The following is a 25,330-nucleotide window of genomic DNA, read 5'->3' on the forward strand; positions in this document are numbered from 1 at the left end:
CAAAACTAAATATAGGTGTTTTTATTATATTAATTATATAAAGTTGGGTCCTACCAAAACCAGACACACAAGGCATTTTCACAAACAGTACTACAAACAGTGTTTGCATGTCCTTCATTGTATATGAAAAAGCCACAATATTAGTTGTTGTTGTTGTTATGTGCCTCCAAGTTGACTGTGACTTATGGTGACCCTATGAATCAGCGACCTCCAAATCAGTGAAGCCTCAGTTCTTGCACTCAGGTCCTGCTTGCGGGCTTCCCCCAGGCACCTGGTTGGCCACTGTGAGAACAGGATGCTGGACTAGATGGGCCACTGGCCTGATCCAGCAGGCTCTTCTTATGTTCTTATGTTTAAGAGCATCTGTCATGAACCACCCTGTTCAGATCTTGTATGTTCAGGTCTGTGGCTTCCTTTATGGAATCAATCCAACATAGTAAGCGCTCTTAAATGTATTTTTCCATACTAGCCACTAAAATGTTTATTATGTTCTTGTCAAATATTTTTTCTAATAGTGTGGAGTGTCAGTGTTACTGCAAGTGATACTAAGAGCATCTTCTAATATCTATGTTCAGTTCTGAAGCGGTAGAAATGGAGTGAACTCCTTCAGATGGTATGTGGCAAAATCACATCTCCAAATGTCCCTTTCCATTAAAAGCTCCCTGCAGACAGAAACCCAGAATCATGAGGTGCATTAGAAATTCCAGATGTATTAATCTTCTATTTGCAGGGAGCTTTTGCTTTCTTTTTTTAAATGCACTTTAATGCACTGTGATTTTTGTTCTTATGTTCAGTTCTGAAGTGGTAGCAATGGAGTGAACTCCAAATGATGTGTGGCAAAATCACATCTCCAAATGTCTCTTTCCATTAAAAGCCCTCTACAGACAGAAACCCAGAATGAGCTGCATTAGAAACTTCCAGATGTGCTAATCTTCTATTTGCAGGGAGGTGTTGTTTTCTTTTTTTAATGCGAGGGTCCAATCAAATTGGTATCCCCCTCCCCACCCTCACACATAGTCTGAAGATGTACAGTCCTGTCTCCCAACACCAGTGGGTTACAGTGCTGGACTAAGATGGAGGTTCAAATCCCCACTCAACCATGAAGCCCACTGGGTGACCTTGGACCCAACACAGTCTCTCAGTCTGATCTCTCTCTGCAATAATAAATAAATACATTTCTGCTGTAATGCCAAGACACCAGCCTCAGCCAACCTGCTGAGGCTTTTTTTTTAAAAATAATAATCAAGAAGCAATGTGATGGTGATGGGAATGCTAGATTGTGCACTGCAGACAACAGGGTGGATAGATTAAGGAGGCGGTAGTGCTCTTAGGCCTTGGGATGATCATCAGAACTGATGACTTGGTTAGCATGCACTTGGGGAATGAGAGTGGAGCAGAAGACAGGTCAGCGTGCACACACACCCAAACACACCTGCCCCTCCTGCAAGCATCTGCAGGTATGTGAGAGGGGGGAAGCCCTCAAATGCCATAGCATCTTGCAGAGAGGGATTGGGGGGCGGGGTGTAGGTGGAAGGAAGGAGGGATGCTAGCACACATACCTAGTCCTGAGCTTCCTAACTGCTCCTTGGCTCCATCTGGATAGCCTCGCAAATAAGAATGATCTTTTAAAGGAGGTGGCAGCGAAGCAGGAGCCAAGAAAGGCAGGCAGGTTGGCTGCCAGGGAGGAAGGGAGTAAGCAGCCTTTCATCGCAGTCTTGCTTCTTTTTGCTTCACAAAAATCCCTCTCCTCTTGTTCTGAGCAAGGGTGTCATCAGCAGCAGCAGTGTGAGTAGATGGGAGTCAGCGATAGTAATCCCCTACCACATGTTTTATAGGCAGATGCCTGCCCTCAGCATGTCTGAAAGATGCTCTGCCGCTTTAGCAAAAGGCCTCCCCTCTCATTGGAGCAAGGGAGAAGTGTCATCTGCAGCTGCAGTGGGGAGCAGACAGCATCCAAGTGAAGACTTTTTAAATAAATAAATAAATAATTTACTGTTCGCAGCCCCTTTGGTTACTTCACAGTCCCCCTGAGGGTCACGACCCCCAGGTTGGGAACCACTGTTATAGGGTAATCTTATGAACTATTTAAGTGATCATTTGGAATACAGCTTTGTTAGGAATAGCTAAATACTGCTACAGGAAAGAAAGGTCATGCCTCACTAACTTCTTGATACAGTAGGGCCCTGCTTCTTAGCGGCCCGCTTTTCAGTGTTCCGCTAATACAGCGGCTTTCAATTAGAATAAGGCCCCACTCATATGGCACTTGTTCCGCTTTTACGGCGTTTTTCGGGCGTTGGGCACCATTTTATTGACAGAGTTCTGCTTTTTGGCAGGTTTCAATTTTAGGCGAAGGTCTGGAACGTAACCCGCCATATGAGTGGGGCCCTACTGTATTCATTTATTTTATGACAATAATCCACAAGAGAATTACACTGACATCATTTGATTAGATGCTCAGAAAACATAGGAGTTCTACATCAAAGGATATTCTTTAAGTTGCAGAGTTTCACAATAATTTGCAGAATTGGCTGATTACTATCTCAAACTTCGTTTGGGAGGAGCATTTATTTATTTATATTTATATCCTGCCCTTCCTCCCAGCAGGAGCCCAGGGCGGCAAACAGAAACACTAAAAACACTTTAAAACATCATAAAAAGACCTTAAAATACATTAAAACAACACAACGTTAAAAACATTTTTTTAAAAAGCTTTAAAAACATCTTTTTTTAAAAAAGGGTTGAAAATATATTATTAAAGAAAACATATTAAAAGCAATTTTAACACAGATGCAGACTGGGACAGGTCTCAACTTAAAAGGCTTGTTTAGGCATTTTAACTCAGAAGATCAAAATTTATAGTTCTAACATTACGCTATTAGCAATAAGAGAGTCCCTACATTGAACTTGAGACTATATAGCTAATTTCCCCTAAATGTATTAAAATATTTTGAACCTTGACAGATATAATGGAGAGGGACTATAATTCTGTGGTAGAGCACACACTTTACATGTAGAAGGCCCTCAGTTCAGTCTCTGGCATCTCTAATTAAAACTATCTCCAATTTCAGGGGTAGGAAAGATCACCACTTGAGACCTTGGAGAACCACTCCCAGTCAGAATAGTCTACACTGGGCTAGATGGGCAAATGGTCGGACTCAGTATAAGGAAGGAAAAAAGAATGCCTCAAAATGGTACTGTAAAATTAATATCTATCAAATAACATAGTTATTGCCAGAGATGCCCCTGAAGAAGGCTATCATCAACCAAAAACACATTGAGTATTTTGTCATTTTACAAAGACTATATTAATTTCATAAAGGTTTGTTTTTCTGTACTATTTTAAAGATTTGCCTCTTGTTTTCTTTGGTCTTTTGTGCTCTTTTTTTCCTCCTCCTTCTTTTGATTCGGTATGTTCATGCATTTAACAAGTACTAGAGTTTGCTTGGGGCACTCACTCTTATCCCCAGTCAAGGAAAAGACAGGTTCAAAATATATAATGAGAAGCACTGAACTTACCAAGAACATTCAAAGTCAAGTGTGCTTGTCACCTAAAAGAGGAAGATCTGAGAATCCAGAGCCTCCCCACCCCCCAATAAAAACCATGCCTTCGACCAGCCCTTAGCAGTCTTAAGCATTAATCTTGCCATGTGGTGCTTGGTGCTTTACCTGGAAAGGCCAATTTCAGGCAGGAGGAGCTAGCTTCCCCAAGCCCTTCTGGTGTTCTCCCCAGGGAATAGCATGCAGAGAATATACAGCAATAAGAATGCACTCTTTGGTTCTTCTCCATCTAAACAAGAACTAACTTGGACAACATGCTTTAGATATGCTTATTTTACTGTTTTGTCCTTTTCTTTGCCTCTTGTTCACCATCATTAGTCTTCCTGCTTCGCTTCCAACTCCTGTCAGCCTACCAGCGCTTCTGTACCATTTACTGCCTTCAATTGCTATCCCTCCCTGCAAAAACTGCCTCTTCACCTTGAATACTGCCTGAACTTTAGAGTGTGGGCTTGCTAATCCCGTTATGAAGGTTTACTTTTTGAGCCCTGATCCGAAATTAACTTACTACCTATTGGACCCAGCCCCCTCAAGGATATCAACACAGAGATTTCTTTACAGCAGATTGAACAATCACAGAAGTATTTCTTACTACTAAACTGGGCATTCATTTCAGTTCCTTGGAATGACTTTCCTTGTCCTGCTATTGAAAAACACCATGATTGTTTGATTCTGGTAGTACAGAATAATTAAAGGGTAGAAGGAGGGAGCAACAGGAAAAATAAAAGGCACACGAACAGCCACTTTGACCAGAACTGGGGAAGACCAAAAAAACCCTAAAAGGTAGGAGAATGAAAATCAGTGTGGAAAAATGCTTTTTATGACAGCAGTGAAAATAGAAAATGGTATAAAAGAACCAGCAAGCGCATTTAGTAAGGACATGGCTTTCCAAATTAAAGCCAGATGAAATTGTGGAAAATCAAGGGCAGGCTGGTCACACTGAACCACCATAGAAGGACTCTAGTGCCCACTTTACTTTCCCATCTTTCATGTTCGGTTTTCTTGTATTGATAAAGTGCATCCCTTTCTCACCAACATCTGATTTCTTGGTTTTAGTGTTTACCCACACAAGTCCCTGCTCTTGAAAAAGTATAAGGCAAGAAAACACAATGCTATTTATTGCTAGGCTCTGTATTAAAATGTCAGGGTAGAATGTCAAGCTTTGTTTTGTTCCAGAACTCAGCTTTATTTGGGCACAAGTCCCTATTTGTTGGGGGAAATATGTTTTTACTTATTGTTTGTCGTAGCGCCCAGGGGCCTCCAAGCATGGGCGCCTATAAATAAAGACTTATTATTGTTACTTATTTTGTCCTTGAGCAGGAAAATAGAAAGATGAGGGAAATACATATACATATACAAAAACTAATGTTAGCAAAGTTTTAAAAGATGTCAAATATTTTTGCATAGCTAGGAGAGGAGGAAAATTCCCCCCTCTGTCTAAACATATTTATTTCTCCAGATGTGTGGCTTGCTATAATACCATTTTAGAATGTGCCACCTAATAATCTACACATTTTAAGTAATCTGCATGGAGCTCTAGCCCAAACTAAATCCCAATATGTCTGGGGCTACTACTGTCTTAAGAACACTGCAAAGACCACCAGATTGTCTGTTTTTCCAAATGTTCCCTCTGTGAGCTCTGTTTGTTTCTACAACAAGAGGAATTAAAATGCTTTCCCACACTCCTGTACAGAATCAGAATACTGGGCTGAAGAAAATCTATATTGCCTCAATGTGGAGGAGGATGGGGGATTTTTAAGAATCAGCAGGGTTAACAACTCCAGTTTTACAAGTGACAGTGTTTCACATCTTCACTGGAACCTATAAAATAACACACAATGGAGAGTCTGTATAACAGATAGGACAAACAACGGTGGAGATCTGTTGCCTCCATGACTTCCTTTTGAGCTTCCAGACTTGCCCCTGTTGCAAACAAACTGTTGGAATGACCCTTGGTCTCATACATCAGGACAATTCTAATGAAGCCCAAAAGATACCACTCATACCTTTAGAAGTATAAAGTGTAAGGCACTCGAAAACACTGCATTCATAGTGTCCCATTCTTCCCACCTTGTCCCTTCATCTGTCTTGCTACCTGTACCTGCTGTAGCACATAAGACTCCAGTTCTGCCCCAGTGTAAACAGAGGTGGAAGACAAAAGCATTGGCACCAAAGGGGTGTGATAAGATATATCATCTCCCACCACACTGGGGATTTCATAGGTATACACAGCATCTCCAGGTTGTGACTTGGCAACCCGTAGACACTATTTTGAAGGGCTACATGTCTAGTGGTTTACACAGATAATAATCCTAAAAGGGAAAGGAGGGCTGCAGTTTTTGATAATTTTATTATTCAGCCACAATTCAATTTCAAAAAGAACTTTGGTTCTACTTTACACAACAGTTCTAAATGAAGTTGGGTTTTTTCTTCTGCAGGCTACTTAATGCACTTTTATTTCTCACAATTATAGTGGAACTGGAGGCTGCTCTGCACTAATTTGGTTTTCATCACTTTTACACTGATAGCCTTGATTAATTGTTTTCAAGGAGTCTTACTGCATAAGCAGTAACAGTGCAGCACCCTTTCAAAGTCATATGAACAAAAGCAAGCAGTGTTAAATGCTTCTATAGGAGTTATTTATCAGCATCTATCTATACCTTATGACCAGGAGCAGTGTTTTTAAATGGCCTGGTTTACATATAATTCTTAGCATGAATGTGTGAGTGTGTGGGCACCAGGGGAAAGATCACCCCAACTTCACCCGTCCTCAGCTCTTTGGTTGCTATACCATGCTGAGCTAAACCATGGGCTTGGCTTAGGGCTCGTCCAAACTGACCTGGATAATCCACGTTTTCCATATTCGCTTTGTCATCTGACAGTCCCCACTTTGCCTGAAATTTGCTCTTTTCCAATCTGAAAAATATGCTTTTTTTGCGCCCGCACACGCAGCGGGAAGACCCGTACATTCTTTTCGCTTTTTCCCAGCTCCGCCTGTACCACCACCCCCTATCAGCCAATTGGTCCGCAAAATATGACGTATGCTCCTCTCCCCCTTTGCACCGAAGCACAATAATGCGCATGCGCTTGAACGCAAGAGCACAAAAGTTTGAATTTCCTTTTGGTTTGGTAGTAGTGGCTGTAATGGAGTTCACCGAGTTTTTGGCTCTTGTACAACTCCACTTACAGCTATTAAATTTCTGCCTTGTGCAGTTGAGGGCAGCCGGAGCCCAACGGGCGCCTGGACAGGGTAGTGTGCCACCCCGGAGCCCAGGAATAGCAGGAGCCCCAGCAGCACCGGAGCCATGCTGAGCTTCCTCGGCTCATGCAGGGGTGGTGGTGGAGGAGGCTACTTCACAGCAGCTACACTGGCGACGCTTCGGGATAGGAAGCGCTGCAATGTAGCGAGCTCAGCATGGTGAGAGGTGGCGTCGGCGTCTACATTTTCCTCCCTTCTGGCAACATTGTTCACAAGCCAGGGTTTGGAGGAGGGGGATCTCCATCTCCCCCCTCGCACCCCCTCCCACCCAGCCCCCAGCAGCCTTTCCTAGCTAAGGAACCCCACACGGCTGCTGGATCCCTCGTTTCTTGGGGGCTGCTGGTGGTGGTGCTGAGTCCAGGGCTTCCCCTCCCCCCTTTTGCACACACACACACACACACACACACACACACTGGACATATTCTCCAGGAACAATTTGTAATAGAAATGCATGCAGGGGGAATGAGGTTAGAGTTGCTAAACATCCTTTCCTCTTTCTCTGCTTTGAAGTGTTCCCTCTGATAAAAGAGAACTGCAAACCACTTATCTGACAATAATTGCTGTATTGTTGTTTGCTTGCATTTGCGATATTTCGCTAAACCAAATGTATGTATTTTTGCCTTTTTGCATATTATATTTTCTGGAGATACACACGGCTGGCAATTCCACTTATTTCTCCAGAACTGCAAGGAGGTGTCATGTCTAGGAACCTAGACCACCAGTCACTATGGTTGTGGGTGGCACAGATGCCCTAGCAAACCACTGATATGATATTACTTCCAGGACAGTATTGTTGCTTGCTTGTATTTGTGATATATCGCTAAACCCAATGTATGTGGTTTTGCCTTTTTGCATATTAAATTTTCTGGGGGTAAACACGCCTGGCAATTCCACTTATTTCTCATGGAACTGCAAGCAACGACGTGTCATGTCTAGGAAGGTAGACCACCAGTCTCTATGGTTGCGGGCGTCCAAGACGCTCTAGCAAACCATTTATATGCCAATAATTCCTGTGTTTTTGTTTGCTTGTGTTTGCGATATTTCACAAACCGACTGTATGCTTTTCTGCCTTTATGCATATTGCAGTTTCTGGAGATACACACGGCTGGCAATTCCACTTATTTGTCCAGAACGGAAAGGGGAGGTATTGGCGCACTGAGAAGCTGCGACTACTTGCTTCTTTTGTAAAGAAAGGCAGGAAAGCTGAGCTTTTAATGGGGAGCACCCCCCTTTTTACAGAACCAACTTTTCCTGGGGTGGCATGGCAGCTTTGTGACTCTGCATATTTGCGCACACCCGCCCAGGCACGTTCTTGATTCAAGTTGTCCTTGTACCTTTCATTCCCCTCCAAATGTCCAATAAATCGAATACCACACAGGAATGCGAGCTGGGACCTCTGGCTCCACTGCAAGGTTCCTGACCCCCAAGCTTTTCTAGAGTGCAGCGCTCGGTGGCGGCTCCCAGCTCCTCCCCATTCGCTCTCACTCTGCCTGCCTCTTGCTCTCCACATAGGTGGCGGCGGCGTCAGCATCAAGGAAGAGCCACCAAGAGAGGCTTCCCAGCATCTTCCCAACCACTTTGGGCAAAACTTGATGCTCCGTTGCCTTCACCCCCCCTCCTTCTCCCTTTCCTTCCCGTGGCCGTTTGCAAAGCGCCAGGCTCTCGCTTTTCTCCACTGTGTGTGCCTGTGTGTGTCTGTCTCCGAGCAAGGAGGAAAGAGCACAGCGAGCTCCCTGCATCGACCAGCCAGGAAAAGGGGGGCTTTACAAACAACCACTATTGCAGAACTCACCCGGAGCAGCCACCCAGTTCGCAGGCTAGCTAAAAATAAACGGCTGTAGCTGCGCAGTAGAAGTTGCAGAGCCCCCCCCCCCAACACCACACCATTGCTCTGATTGGTTCAGTTTTCCTGGGCTTTCCCCAGACATTCGCACACATGCACAAAAGTGGAAATACATGATTGGCTGGGAACGAGGGAAGGGGTATGGGGAAATGCCCATGGACCGCCCACAGCTCTAAAATCCGCAGTATTGCATCCGAGCGCCTTAAGGTACAGCAGATGATTCCCGATTTAAAAAAGCATATCGCATTTTTTGTGGTACTGCAAAAGCAGATTTAACAGCGCGAAAATGCGCAAAAACAGACGACATCATACGGACCACCGAAAATTAATGAATACACAAAGCAATTATATCGCACATTATACAGTCGTCTGGATGAGCCCTTAGTCTTGTAATCTGAAGCCAGATCTCTCCAGAATAGACAAGAGCCGTAAACTAAGAAAAAACCTTGATTATGACCATGGTTAGTCTCAAGAGAGCTAAAACAGTAAGGCCATGTTCAGATAACACACTAAGCCACGCAAACTATGGAGGGGGGACACAACGGCCATGCAAACCAGCCAATAAAGTAGTCTAAAAATATCTTGGGGTTCTAATCTCATGTTTTCTGTTTTCTAGAAGAACTAGCCTTTTAGCTTGTGGTTCCTTCCCTCATAACATTCACATGAGAGAATGCACAAATTCCTCTCTCAAGCTCAATTCACACATTACTCAAAGGCCAGGGTTACCACCATGATCTAAACTGCATGAACATACGACCATGTGGGAAGCACATGTGTCAGTACAGTTTTAAACACATTTTACAGAACTATTGAAAAATAAGTGACTTCACAGCCAATTTTTCTTTAAAAACGGCACCAAGACAATCCCAGGAGCTATTTCAGTAAACTGCTTCCCAGGCCTTTTAACATCTAAGAACATCATTAATATTTTAGCCTCTATTTTTATGTCCGCTGGAATGTATTTTGGCCCTTGTGATGTCATTTTTGTTGATTAGGCCACGTGTCTATGACTGGTATTATGTTTATTCTCTGTTTCAGTTCTGGTTTGTGTCTTATTGGACTTCAGTATTGCACTTTGATTGCTTTATAAGGATTTTAGACTTTTAATTTTTTAAAAATTAACTGTATATCACCCAGAGAACTTGAGTTTTGGAGTAACTAACAAATACGAAAGGATCTAACTCACAATTTGGTGGCATTAGGGCTTCAAAACAGAACAAATGTGAAATGATGAATCAATGATTTGTAAAACTGAATATCTACATTCCTTGGTCACTGATTGTTATTATGGGCTGATGATTTGTAAAGCAGTTAACATAGCTTGATGATTAACGCAGCTTGATGATTAACACAGAAAACTACTGTATGATGCTGAAACAGCACAACACTATTAAGAATGTCACTTGTGGCCACATTACATTATGTGAAGTAATTTATCACATAATGGGAGCAGATAAATGAAAAAATCTAATCTAGTTTCATTACTAAAGCGAAACAGTTTTGAGCCAGGTCAGTACCTGATTTGGAGACTGCCTATGTATGTAGCTTTAAGCTGAGTTTAGGAAGTGAGAGATGCATCTGTAAATAACAGGAAAGTTAAATAATTCCTTGTACTATACTATATAATAGCGAGTGCTAACACTGTATGACAAAACTGCATGATTAGTCAAACTAAGGGCTTTTTATATTTTGAACAATATACCTTAGGCAATAGAGTCCTTGATGAAGAATTTACTTCCTAAATAATACAGACAGAGCACAGATTAAGAAAGGGCTTAGTGTTCAGTGAATGGTAGTGATGCTCTATAGGAGAGATAATAGGTGATGATCAGTATAATAAAGGTACTTTTATAAACCCCTGAAATTTTTCATACATTCAACAAAGGTATGGGGAGGGATGAGGCATCCCAGTGGCAGGCTCCATCCCTGACATGATTGCATAAATTAAACATCTATAGAAAGCCTCTGCACATACCACTATAGGTGCAGAGTGCTCTATTTAGGCCAGGGGTCAGCAATGTGGCACTCATAGGTGCCCCTTCCTCTCCTATACTGAAATTAGGGTACCGTAGCAAACAGAAAAGGTTGTGTATGTGTTGCCCACGACAATTTCTCCAATTTGCAAAGATGTATACGAGCCCGAAAAGGGTGGTGATCCTTGGTCTAATCTATCAAGAACCGTGCTTTTCAATGGTTTTTAATGTAGCCCACAGAAAACTTTCTGCATGTACAGCTACATGCATGAGGGCTCTCTACAGAAATCTCTCATGAATGTGAATAGGTCTAGGGTGAAGCCTGCCACCATAATACCTTAGACACACACTCATATGAATGTTCACTGAACACATGAACAGGTCTATAAGGGATTATGGTGTTCTACAAACCCATGGAATTTATATTTCAGCAGATAAGAATATGGTGCAAATGGAAATCTGAACATGCAAAAAAGAGAGGGCACTCATTCTGCAATTCACAGTTCTTATACCTCAACAGTATTTTCTTAAAGAGGTATATAGTATATTTTTCATATAGACCATGGACTAGAAAGTTGTGCATATCTCTATGTGAATAAATTTATTCACATACATTTATAATTAATCCATTCCTCTTCTTAGTACTCTTACATTTGCTTTCCATAACATTATCCTCATAATGCTTTATAAGATCTTTCCACCACATGTTAAGTTTGATTATTTCAAGATTTTGGTAATAAATCTCCCCATCACCCACAAACTTTATAAAGCAAATGCCTATCTCAGCATCAAGCACAAATTAAAACATGCATTAAGTGTTTTATGGATTGAATCATTCTACTCTATCACTCATCGACAGAACTGTTTATTATCTTTTAGCTAGAGATAAAAATCCCTGGTCTACTGTACATAACCACCACAAAATATATAAAACCCTGTCTTGAGTTGCCAGCTTCTCTTCTACAAGTCACAACAAAGGTGTTTCTAACTTACAAAGTTTAAATTTTATCCAACTTTAATATGGCATGTAAAGCTGCCTCAGTTCATTCCAGCAATAGATTATATCGGGTGAATTTTGTCACATGTGTATTTACCAGACATATGGCAAAATAGCCATCAGGTGGGCAACTGAGTTTATTCTGCACTTCTGGAGAGTAAATATCAGACACTTTACATTGCCAGGAGTTATGACTGAACAACCATACCACTAGTGTTTAACTAATTTCCATCAGAGTTTTTGCACAACTTAAATTACTCTGACTGAATGTGTTGGAAGAATCACATGCAAACTGATGTCAGTAACTTCAATGAATACTTGAAGGCACTAGATATTATCATGGTTGGACAGTAAGCAGTCTGAATACCAAGACACAGAAGGTTCACGACAAGGAGTTAAATTAATCTCAACACAGAAAATTTACCTTTTGAACAGATAAGATGAGCCAGTTCACACACTGCATTAAGCCATAATTATAATATGGTTTATCACAAACGGGCAGCATGCTGGCACACTCTGCTTAATTATGTCTGTTTGAATCCTCCCCTGCTCCTTGGTTTCCCTCAGCCAGCCTCCCTTACCTTCTTTATTCTGAGAACTACATGAGAACCAGCACTCTGGGTTCGTTTGGAGAGAAACAAACTACCAATGCAAGTCAAGTTAGTTAAGCCAATACTCTGGTTTGTTTACTCCCAGCTGGGGAAAAGGAGGAATGGGGAGGAATGAAGCAAGCACAACTAAGCAGTGTGCACCATCATACTGCTTGCTTGTGGCAAACCATAATTTTTAATTATGGCATAACATGATGTGCAAACCAGGCCACTGTTTTATGACCTACATCGTTAAAAAAAACACCTTTAAGCTGTTCAACCGTAAGTCCTGGTTATAAATGTATATCTTTTTTTTTTTTTTCAATAATTTTTATTCAAATTTTCATAAAACATACAAAACAAAATCATAAAACATTCAAAGACAAAAAACAAAATCAAAAATAGTTAAACAAAAAGAAAAAAAGAAAAAAAAAACAAAAATAAAAAATAAAGAGTAAAATATTGACTTCCCATTTGTCAAAGATCAAATCAGTTATAAGTCTATAATATATAGCAATCCTGTCTCTTAAGTCATATTATAAAATCACTTTCCTCCAGTAGTTATCTTACTTAATCATCAAATCTCATAAACATTACTTTATTCTTTCCACAAAAAGTCAAAGAGAGATTTCAATTCTTTAAGAAATATATCTATCAATTTTTTTTTCCAGATAAGCATATCGATTAATCCATCTCATTACTAATTATGATAATCTTATTGTCATAACCATAGTCAAAATAAACATTTCAATTAATCCATCACATCAGAATCTGTTAGGTTCAGTAATTTCAGTAGCCATTGTTCTATTATCTCTATTAGTTCCATTTTCCATCTTCCATCTTCAGTAGTCTTGTTAAGTCCAGTAATTTCAATATCCAATCTTCCATTATCAGTATTCCATAATAATCTTGCTGTCAAAGCCATAGTCATATAGTAAGAGTCTGATGGGAATTACCTCTATCCCAAATATTTTCTTGCCATCCATTCTGAATAGGTTGCTGAAATACTGCTGTAAAATCATATCTCTGTTCTTTTTTTCAAAACACACTGGGTCATCTCTTAAAAGTTTTTCCATTGTCACATGGCTGCAGTTAATTCCATAGATTTTCTCTATATTGGGCTCCATCACATCATTCCAGTCCAGAAGATAATCCATGCCATTGATAACTTTATCTCTAGAATCTTCATTAATTTCTTCAGAGATAACATTGAGTTCCAAACAATAGATTTTATTTCTAAAGTCCATAGACTCCAAATCTTGTTCCTGTTCCACGTTTGTTCCAATCTCCGGGATCTCCTCTCTCACAGGGACCCCTATTCCAGTCTCCAGGGTCTCCTCTCTCACAGGGACCCCTGTTCCAATCTCCGGGGTCTCCTCTCTCACAGGGACCCCTTCCAGGGTCACCTCTCTCACAGGGACCCTTATATCTTTAATCTCCTGCTTCATTTTACTCAATTCAATTTTCATTATCTCAATCTCATCCATTATTTTCTGAAACATAGTTATTTCCAGATTCTCAGCCACTTTCTTAATTGCCATTTTAAAAGAAAAATATAGGAAAACCACTTCTTATTTCAGCAACAATTGGGTTAATACTCCAAACTTGGTGACATCACAGTATAAACAGAGCAGACAGCCTTATCTCTCCAATAGTTAAGTAAACAAAATGCAGTTCCCAGGATCGAAACAATTAATGGCAATCGTCAAGAAACAGATTCGTCAAAATAAAATAAACCAAAAAGAGAGTAGTCTCAAAACAGTATAATATTTTTCAAAATAAAAATCTGGAATAGAAATCCCTCTTCTGTGTGTATCTTTAGAATGCAAATCCAGGACAGCTTTTTGCAACAAAAACAGAGATAAGCTATTAATTAGTGCGTAGCAGAGAGAAGTTACGGCTCCCCAGTGAGATGTCAAAAACCGATCAATCTGGCAAATCTCTTTTAAACAGCAACAATTTAAGTCAAGTAAAAGAAAAATATAGAAAGAAGGGTGCTTGCCTGTTAATGCGTTCTCTCTTAGAAGATAAGATGAACGTTCGCTTTAACAGATAGAGCTTGCTGTTGAAAATCCGTCCCACCTTCGTCGGCTGGACCTCGTCCCATAAATTAATGAGATCTGGTCGTCCCAACAAAAATAGGCTTTGAGGTTAATCTCTTCGTTTCTCCCTACCCGGGAGAAGTTTAATCAGTCAAAAAAAAAGAAAAAACTGACTGATATATCTGAATAAGCTTCTTTTGAGGCAGGGGCCCGTCTCAAAAGCAGGCACAGGCTAAGTCACCCTTCCCGGAAGTGGTTATAAATGTATATCAATATCATAGAACTGGCCCCAAATGGCTCTCTGTTTAAATGAGGTAGTTCATCTATGGAGCAGATATAGATGAATCTATATCTGCTCCAAATATAGGATTCATCTATGCCCTTAATTGAAAAGATTCTATAGTTATAATATACACTGAAATGTTTCCAGTTGTCCTACTTTAAAATGTTGAATGGATAACTTAAACAAAGATCAGATCATTTTTAAAACTTATAATCTTATTTCCGTTTTATAGCATAAAGTATGTGACGTCTACATTCTTACAACCTAGAGATCCTAAGCCTTTTTGCAGAAGAGATCTGTGAATTATGGATTTTTTTCCCGTTTGTTTTGGTGGCTCACACAAACAAGCCAACAGAGAGGTGATGTCAGGGAAAATTAATCTCAAATACACAAGTGAATCACACCTGCGTACAGCAAAGGAATGTAGACAGTATCTATATGAACTGCTTCCTTTCCCAAGGTGTTAACTCCAACACACAGCACAAATGATTTTAAAGTGCGTATTCGTTGATAACAATTTGTGTACTGCAGGGAGAAATGATTACATACTTTAATAAAAATGAAAATGAAACATACTTTTCATGGTTCCGTCTTCATCTTCTTCTTCATCATCATCATCACTATTTATCACCATGGTTCCCAAATCTGATTCGAGCATCGTGCTATTATGTTCAATCATTGTCTGAGCACTGTCACTCATAGTACTAGTGGCCCTCATTGTGCCAGCACTCTCTGAACTTGTCTTCACCATGGTGTGGGAGTCCAGCTCATCTTCATCCTGCAAACAAACATTTGTAAACGTAAATTACTTCCCAGTACACACAGAACTGGAGAATAATCACACATTCTGTATCCCTTTAGCTCTTTCTTCATACCATGTCTTTTCATATTTACATTATGTGTGATATGTTCAGAGTAGGCTCATTGAAAGTTACTCAGTTACTCAAGTCCATTGATTTCAATGGGCCTGTTTTGAGTAGGAATTCTGAGAATTGAGTATTACTCTATACCGCTATGAAACATGTGGTCCAAGGTAATATTCCTCATTTATCATACTGAATTTTGGGACACATCATGTTTGGTTCTTTTCATCATTTACACTCTTCTCGTCACTCTCCAACTTGAAACCAAGTAATTGTTTACTTTTATTACTTGGTACATTGCCTTTTTAACCTCTGCCTCTCTCAGCGTATCTTGCCCATTGCTTTTGGATAAGTTAGGCCCAGTTAAATGTTACAGAGAGCTAACATGAACGTAATTGGGGATAATGGGCAACATTATAAAATTTAGCACTTTCTCCAATTTAATAATATCTATCCAAAGCATATCATATAACATTTATTTAAAATCTTATGTTTCCTACTGTATTTCACTGTCCTGTCTACCTAGATAATAAGGTATCTCTGGGAAATTTCCCTAGGAAATTACAAAACAAGCTGGATGGTATCCAGGGCTACTGTTCTGCTTGCGTAACAAACTGACACTTGCTCACTGGAACTTCCCCACCTCCTCTCCCCTGCAGTCCCCGCACAGCCTCAATCCTCAAAATCTGTTCCTGAGGTTTGGGGAATTGTCAGGAGCAGATTGGGGGGGGGGGAGAGGAAGGGTAAATTATGTTACGTGCCCAGCGCTGGATTCAATCCACTATTTCTACACAGCACTAGCAAAATGATTAAAAAGAATCACACAGCATTCTATGAAAGGAGAATATCCCAACACAGAAATATGAGATATGAATCTGCCTCATGTCCACCTAGCCTACAGCTTATTCTCACTGACCAGCAGTGGTCTTTCCTAGCCCTGCTGCCCGAGATCATTTTAACATAAATTTAACATGAACATAGGAAGCTGTCTGATACAGAGTTAGACCATTGGTCCATCTAGTTCAGTACTGCCTACAAGGGATTATCAACAGCTCTCCAGAATTTCAGGCAGGAGTCTTTCCTAGTCCTACCTGAAGATACTGGGGATTGAGCTGGGGCCTTCTGCATGCAAAACAGATGTTCTACCAATTACCTAAGGCCCTTCCTTAAGGACATGCATAAAAACCTCAATAGACACGAGTCCAGGAGATCAAAAGGGCATTGCATATAGTCAAAAAGCCATCTCTTATTTGTATGAACTTAAACTGTTTGTCAAGCCATGATAAAAGGGGCAAGTACAAAACCTGTTGATACTTTGTAGAGAAATATCTGCTGAGCAGATGCTTCAAGACTGTGAACAGAGTTAATTCCAGCAAAGGATACAAAACCATTTCCAATCAGTGGCAGTAATGTGCCAGGAATGTAAAACAGAGAACTGATGATAATCCAGTTCATGAATCATAAAACCCATATGGAATAGAAGTATTTGAAAACATTATTAGGAAATCCTACTCTCTTTCTGAAGTCAGATTTAAAGGATGTGCACAATATCCTAGCTATTTAAGGACTAACATGCTTTTCTATGCCTCAAGTCCTTTTACAAGGGCACATTCTACAATTCACAAAAACATCAGAATGCAAAAGAGTTGCTTATTGATTGTATAAAAGCTTTCAATTAAGTGTCTAATTTTAGGTGACTCAGTAAAAAGCAAATTCGCTGATTTTTAGTCCTCTTGGAGGGCCAAAGAAGACCAGCCAAATATGCTTCGAAAGCCTATCCTAACAATGAGTTTACAAAAAAGCCCAATAGATTTCAATGGCTAATGAAAAAGCCACATACCACTAAGTAGTGCCATGCAACCCATTGAGAAGAAAATGTTTCTGCTGTTCTGTGGGGAGGGGGGGAGTAATCGTATGAAGTACTGATTGTGTCTGATGATACCCATGGACAAAGAATAAAACTACAAAAATCAGGGTTCGTTTTATTTTTCAAGATACACATATTTTTCTATAGTAAGACAAATCCTTCCTGACGTATCGGAATACTAACTCTTTATCTGGTTATCTTTCAGGAGTTGTTCTTTTTCTCTAGAAAAAGAGAGAGGTATTGTTTTTATATACACACAATATATGTGGAGTGTAATTCAAATGCCTAAATGAGTGTCACAAGGCAGTCTACAAATCAATAAAACCAGCACCTTGTTTCTCAAATGAAAAACTCAAATATCACATTGTTAATGGAGCTTCTTTTAAAACAAGCGATTAAGTGGGCTACAGTCACAAAGCTAAGTTTCACTTTATTAGCCATAATGAAAACCAGCAATTAACAACAGTACCAGAAGAAGAAATTCATGGTAATAACTTGCTCCTATTCCCAATTCCCCTGCAGAGTTTATTTTGTAAATCAAACTTCCTCCATTTCTCTTTCTTGTTAAAAATGTCTACCCTCTAACATGTGATATCTCAAAATGTTTCCTTCCACACCTTTAATATCTATGTCTCCATTTCTTCAGAGTTAAGTACCTTCAAGAGTTCTTTAATCTCCTTTATACATCTAATAGACAAAAATTAAAGTCCTGTTTTTGAACTTAACTAAAAATGTGAATAAGAAACCCCTTCTATACAAAATCTTCACAGATTGAATGTTTAGTATTTTTTTTAAAAAAAATCAGTTTTTTTTAAAACGTGATAAAAGAAATCTTTCAAAAAAAAACTTCAACTCTGAAACTTTAGGGTCTCAGTGTTTTATTTATTTTTAAATGCCTTCTACTGATCCAAAAAGGTAAATCAGTTGACAACAAATACCAGAATTTGAAGCCATATATTTAGAAAACAGAACTCTCAAGCAAGAGTTCACAGAATAGCACTATTACATTCTAATTTAGATCCAAGCCAATAAGTTCTAGCAAATTCAAGCCAATAAGTTCTAGCAAATTCAAGCCAATAAGTTCAAGCAAATTCATTTACAGGTAAATAAAAAAGAACAATTCAGCTGAACTAGAATAGTTTTCTACGTATACCCTGGACAGGACACTGATAATCTTGATATGTTGGCAATCTCTCCTGGCTATGCACACTTGCTTTTCTTGTAGTTTTGTTCTTGTTTTTATGTGTGTATGTGACAAAACCAGCAAACATATTTATGTATATATATTAAAAAATTCAGTACTATTGTATCAGCAATCCCTTAATTTCTCTCAGATCATGTTTCACTATAGACGGCCTGGACCCTCTCAGTTTTCCCTTTGTGACCGGATGGAACTTCTGATCAGTGGAAATATCACTCACAGAAGGGCCCTTTCTTGTGAGACTTAAATTCTCGTTCAACTCACAGAATGAAAACTGTATTGTTGAGCTATACTAAATTCTATTTCTCTTCCCTACACTCTCTAAAAGAAACATGGCAAGTGCATCAGCAAGAAAGTAGCTGAATGAGCAAGAAAGCATGTCTTTTACAGTTCTGCTCATTTTGCTTCTATTTCGTTTCTGCTCAAAATAAGCAAGTGCACAAAAATAAAGTATGTTTGTGCTCTTCCTAAGGTCAAGTCTGCAAGACTGGAAATCCAGAAAAGTACATGAAAATATATGAACTCTATGCTACACTGTTAGTCATATGGTGAAATCCATGACCTGTCCATCTGAAGGCCTCCATTTGGGATGAAATGAGGAAGATAAAGAAGACAACAGTATCACCTACGGAAACCATTTAAGTCTCACATTTATACTAATGTATCTCCACATTACAGTACCCACATAACAAATTTTTCTAGTCCATTCAGTTTTAAACTGGAAATGTGTAATGAAAAGTCAGTTGCTTCAGCTGTCTTGTGAAGATGTCACTTTTTGTCCAGACTTTCCCTGATACAAAAGATTAGACCGTTTTATTATTTATTTATTATTTGATTTATATCCCACCCTTCCTCCCAGCAGGAGCCTTATGCATTTAAGTCCTCTAAATTTCTGTTTTATCATCTTTTATTTGTTTATACTGGTATTTTGTTGGTCTTAGGTTGTGTTTTTGTTTTAACAACACAGTGTGTGTTTTTAGACCGTACATTGATTTGAGATTTATTTCAATATTAAGCAATATTGTGCTTTTACTTAAATAAATAAATCAAGACAGCACTCTTTAAATACAGCTCCATCTCCATCTTTTAGTTCTGAGATATTTAAAAAATACAATCTCATGCAATAAAAAGACACAGATTGGGGCATTCATTCAAGACCCACTCAGTGCTTGAGCACTACACTGGTTGTCACACGGTGTAGTCTGAAAGCACATGAGGGTACCACCTTGCTAAAGTTAAGCACATCTGGGTCTGGTCAGTGCCTGAATGGGAGAGAACCTGGGAACCACATGTATGTCGCCTTGGGTTTCTTGATGACAAATTGGATAAAAATGTAAGAAAATAAATACATTGCTAATATGAAGAATGTATGTGCACAACACCTGATGGAAGAAAAAATAAAAAATCTAATTATCAGTTCCTTCATTTATAAATTATTTCTAAATGATGTCATTCTAGCATGTTAGAAACAATTACCTTGCTGGCTTTTGTTTGTTTTTAGGTAGAATGCCCACCACGTCTACAGCAGTCACATTGACTCTGAAATACCAATTACATCATATATGACAATCTTTTCCCATTAAGTAGCCATTCTTTCTATGAAGTATGGCTGGGGAAAATCCCTCAATTTGTCTGTTTTCTGGAATTCATATCTCTACTTTTAGAGTTCTTTATTACTGCTTTTAAGTATTCAATATTTTCTATAAAAGCAATGAGAGCATCTGCCAAGGAATGGTAATCATTTTCTAGGCCATTGTTTCAAAAAAGTAACATAGCTTGAGTAGCTTAAAGAAAAAGTTGGAATCTTGTTAAATGAAAGTTACATACAGAAGAAAAGTAAATACTGATACTAGAATTAGTTACTCTGCCTGATACAGTTGTGGACAGTCATACAGACATACATCTATGGGGCAACAATACCATAACATCTGGGGAAGGGCCATAGCTCAATGGCAGAGCATCTGCCTTGCATTTAGAAGGCTCCAGGATCAATCCCCCACATCTCCTGGTTTGGCTGGGAATGTTTCCTGTCAGAACTCTGGAGAGACACTGCCAGAACAGACAATACTGAGCTAGATAGACCAATGGTCTGAGGCAGCTTTCTATGTTTCTCCTGCATTTTAAAAAAAACCTGATACTTATAGAGAGTCATTAGGAGTCAATGGCCAGGATAAACCTGTACTTTAAAAAAGGGCAATTTCTTCTTAGAAAGGTCTCAATAGACTTGAATTGCATTCAAGATTAGGGTCCAAAATATATTTGGGTCAGAAAAATGCTTTTGAGCAGGTCAGCTTGGCTATTGATATGGATGGTCTTTACACTGTATTCATTTTATTAGTTCAATAAACAGAACCTTCCTTGGTAAATATCTGAAGACTCAACAGAAGTGATGCATTTTTGCATATCCTGTGTATTATAAAATACATCACATCAGAGTTTAACAAAATGTAAGATTTCCCCATATTTAGAACTAGTAAAGATAAAGAATTTTAGCAGAGCTTGGAAAAGTTACTTTTTTGAACTACAACTCCCATCAGACCAATCCAGTGGCCATGCTGGCTGGGGCTGATGCGAGTTGTAGTTCAAAAAAGTAACTTTTCCAAGCTCTGAATTTTAGATCAAGTTTGGAACCTAATCCCAATTTTATCTAATCTCTGCTTATATACAAAAGATCACTAGAGGGCAGCAAAGACAATTAAGTAGAACATAATGCTTTAACTTTTGAAACTTAAAATTTAAAGAACAAAATTTAATACTCTATACAATTAACCCCTCATCACTGCCTTTGGGGAAAGTGTGAATATAGTCCCAATTACCTTTCAAAAGCAGCACTATAGTAGCTTATGATCACACACAAAAATTAGGAAGTGAACACAATTCCATGAGCTCTAAAGAAAACAAATTACTGGTGCAATGTAATATTCAACAAATATTCACATCCTATTCATTCCAGTAAAGCCACACACTCTTGAACAGCCCACAAATTGTATACAGTACAGTAGGGCCCCACTCATACGGCGAGTTACGTTCCAGACCTCCACCTAAAAGCGAAACCTGCCAAAGAGCGGAACTCCGTCAATAAAATGGCGCCCAACATCCGAACAATGCCGTAAAAGCGGAACAAGCACCGTATGAGTGGGGCCTTACTCTAATTGAAAGCCACCGTATTAGTGGAACGCCGAAAAGCAGCTGCCAAAAAGCGGGGCCCTACTGTACATTGTTTTTTATTTATATTTATAACTTCCAGTGCTTGTCCTGATGAAAGCTGACCTTCATTAACAATGGCTATCTCAACAGATACTGTGAAGTGAAAGAGAACCTATATATTACATCCAATGCTTCCACAAGTTAATTATAATTGCCAATGAGCATATAAAAGAGTATTGTGCTATTTTACAAACTGATAATGGGAACACTTCAGTGCTAACTAAAATCATATTGGTTTCACTCTCTCTTTCAAGAAACCATAGAGATTCAATTGTTCAACATTTAGAAAAGCTTACATGAATGATGCCATAAAGTGTATATGATGTTACAAAGAAAGTAAAAAAAATACTGTTCTTTATAAAAAAAATTAAAAAGTAACTGCTGGTCATAAAATATTTCATAAAAATTAAGGATGTATTAAGCAACAACTGAGCAGCATATTTCATGCACATCTTTTGTGTGGCTCACAAAATTCAAAGAATCTTAGCCTGTAAGTTTTCAGCCATAATATTTTCACAGACAAATTCGAAAAATGTGATGGCAAAAACGGAAAAGGCCTGGAAACAAGATGATCCAACTTTTTTTTTTTTAACTCCCCTGATTTCTAACTCCCTCTGGAATGTTTTTTTTAATCAAGAGTTAATATCATGTATTTAGGAATATAAGGAAGCTGAATTGTAGGATTTAGTAACATGAAAAAAAGCATACTACACCAACAAGCTAACTACTTTTTTGTTCTTAGCTACTACCAAAAGAAATGTTCATTATTTGAATTCAGTCATTAGCATTTTAAACAATCTTCTGCTAATGTAGGTATTTAAATATAAAGCAAAAAAGATACAGCGAGAGTTGACTATTAGTTCATTTCTTTAAAGATCCATTAAAATAAATATTTGGGTATGTTTCTTGGGGGCTGCCAGGCAACGAGTTGCTTTACGTTTCCATAATACAGCTGCTTGACATCAAAATCAAATTTGCATCACACTTCAAAAATGCATAAAAGAAGAGATAGCTCATGTTTAGTAATGCTTAAACTAACATTTAAACTTTGATATTGGGATTAACCTTCTGTAGAGTACTCAGCTTGCACTTTTTACTTAATTAAAAAAATCTGTAAGATTACCTCAACACATATCAAAACATGTCTGTTTGTCAGAATACATTCTCATCAGACAAGCTATTCTTGCAACATGCCTGAACTCAACTTCAAGTATTCCACATAGCTTTCAAAGAAGGTATTCATTGCTACTTATTTGTAAGAGTGGTTCAGACTACAGGTATGCCATTCAAACTGTTGAAGACATACTACACACTGAAAGCAATAGAGTCTTCTGGTACCTTAAAGACTAACAAATGAAATATCTCATGAAGCACACTGTAGTCCAAGAAACCTTATGCCATAATAAATATGTTCATCTCCACCAGAGTTGCTGTTTTTGCTGGAAGGGACTAATACAGCGACCCCTCTGGGTAAATCATTACCACAGGCCATTTTCCTCTAAGAAACTTCTAAAGGACAATAGATCATTTCATTTTTTGAAACTGACATCAACTGGTTCAAAATTACAAATGAAATTCTGAACCCTTTTCTTTAACCAAAGTTTCTGGTCTATTAAATAAGAACTGGTTCTAGTAAGTTTGAACCTGGTTTATGGCAGTCAAGTCTTCTTTCCACAACTGTTCCTTTAAAAGGTATCTAGTAAGAGAGGCATTGCAGGTCTAACTTTTCAGAAGACCCAACAGAGCAATTTTATAAGAATGAGAGTGCTATGAAAGATTTAGTGTCTCTCAGTTAGATGGAGAAGTGGTCCTAAATCCTCGCCATAGCAACAAGATGTTCAGGGAAGGAATAAATGACCACTGAACATCCTATTTGAATTTCTCTCACTATATAAATGGCAACTGATGACAATACTGGGGGTCATAAAAAATGTGTCCGCCTTTTCCTGTATAAACAGTGTAATAATGCAGTGCAACCTGCCAAGGAAGATACAAGAACAGGTAAGCCAATCCCAAATTTCTGGTAATTGAAGAATATACAAACTTTTCAAGTTCTGCAGAATTCTCTGTCAAGCCAAAAGGAAAAGTAGCTAGCACTTAGCAATGCAGACAACAAAGAGCAAACTATTTACTCATGTAAACATTTTTGAGTCACATCTGATAGATTAGTCACCTAGTCACAAAACGCACAGCACAAAAACACTGATAAACAGGCATTTACAAACTGCTGCTATACTCCATTAGCCCTAAGATATCTATTCACGTTTTTGTTTGTATTAGGCAATGTTATAAAATTAATTATCTAAGATGTTCTTTAAAGGTGTTATACAAGAATGTTTGTAAAACAAGAGCCAAGGCAGACAAGATGGTCATACCAGAGTTACTAAAAGAAATGTTCACGCACAACACCAAGCCTTTGTCAATCATTGAAAATATCTAAGGCATATTTGTGTTTTGGCCATGGGAAATTGAACCATCATTTTGGAGAAAGTCATATCTCTTTAGACTATCTCAAAAAGTTTGTCTCCTTAGTGGATTAAGCAATTAGAGATGAATTTACTCCTCACATTTTAGTTTATAGAAAATTCTACTTGCCTCCCTCATAACAAGCACCAACCAAAATATTTTTCCATACAGTATCATTTTATTTGCTCCCAGATGCGGGTAAAAAAATAGATTATCAGATTCCCACTGAAAAGGAGGGATCCAGAATACTTTTAAGCCATAAATTGGTTCCAAACCTGATTCTATGGCTGCAAGACAGTGTATATTACAATATATCTAGATAAATGAAATTGATGCATTTGTAGCTTAAATTAAGGAATGAGGTGGAAAACTTTATTAGTTATGGTGTGTGAAAGTTACCCTTTCAAGGGATATCAAGGCATTTTTATTCCTTCAGATTAACCATGTCTAAACTATAGGTAAAACGCAACTAATTAGTCTGTGAAAATAAAACTGTAGCCTGTTAACCATGTAACAAAATTAGTGTGCACAGTCTCACAATCGTAGGTTATTTAAAAGAGTAGCCTTGGTTTATTTTACTACAAGTGAACAGGTTATCATAAAATAACCAACTAAAAAAATACATGCTGAATTAGAATGGAAGCAAACATTAATCTAGTGAATTCCAAGAATATACTATGCAACATCCAAAATATTTACTCTCTTGCAAGGATGTATTCCCATACATCCATGACCCTCCTCAACTGATTTTTGCTTTAGTGACTTGTTTTATTGTTGATTCCTGACCTGTGAAGGGTGGGTTAGAAATACCATAAAATAAATAAACTTTATTAGTGTATACCACAGGTAAACTTACTTCACATTGCACCATAAAATGCCTTTTCAACCTGTCAACATGATTAAGTGTATGCTACAAAGTAAGCTTTCAGCTTTGCAGTATAGGAAAACACTAGACCTAAATGAAAGCTGGCGGGGATACATGCAAGCAAATTCTAGTGCTAATATTCTTGAGAATTTTTTCTTCCAAATTGGGGATGAGCTAAAGCTCAGTGGTGGAGTACACACTTTGCATGCAAATGCTCCCATGTTCAATCCCTAGCGCCTCCAGGTAGGCCTGAGAAAGTCTCCTATCCAAAACTCTGGAGAGCTGCAGCCAGTCTGTGTTGACATTATTGTGCTTGATG

General features: G+C 38.6%; 1 protein-coding gene across 5 annotated transcripts in view; it reads right to left on the reverse strand.

Annotated features, from left to right (window-relative positions):
- The window catches only part of STK3 (serine/threonine kinase 3), a 185,442-nt gene that overhangs the window by 87,987 nt on the left and 72,125 nt on the right, over positions 1–25,330 (reverse strand). For all 5 annotated transcript variants that reach the window (XM_061603774.1, XM_061603805.1, XM_061603785.1 and 2 more), the window contains one exon: positions 15,119–15,320. In XM_061603774.1, coding sequence (XP_061459758.1) covers positions 15,119–15,320 — 202 coding nt within the window. The remainder of the gene's footprint in view (positions 1–15,118; positions 15,321–25,330) is intronic.

Source organism: Rhineura floridana, chromosome 1 (assembly GCF_030035675.1).
Source record: "Rhineura floridana isolate rRhiFlo1 chromosome 1, rRhiFlo1.hap2, whole genome shotgun sequence".
Classification (NCBI taxonomy): Eukaryota; Metazoa; Chordata; class Lepidosauria; order Squamata; family Rhineuridae; genus Rhineura; species Rhineura floridana.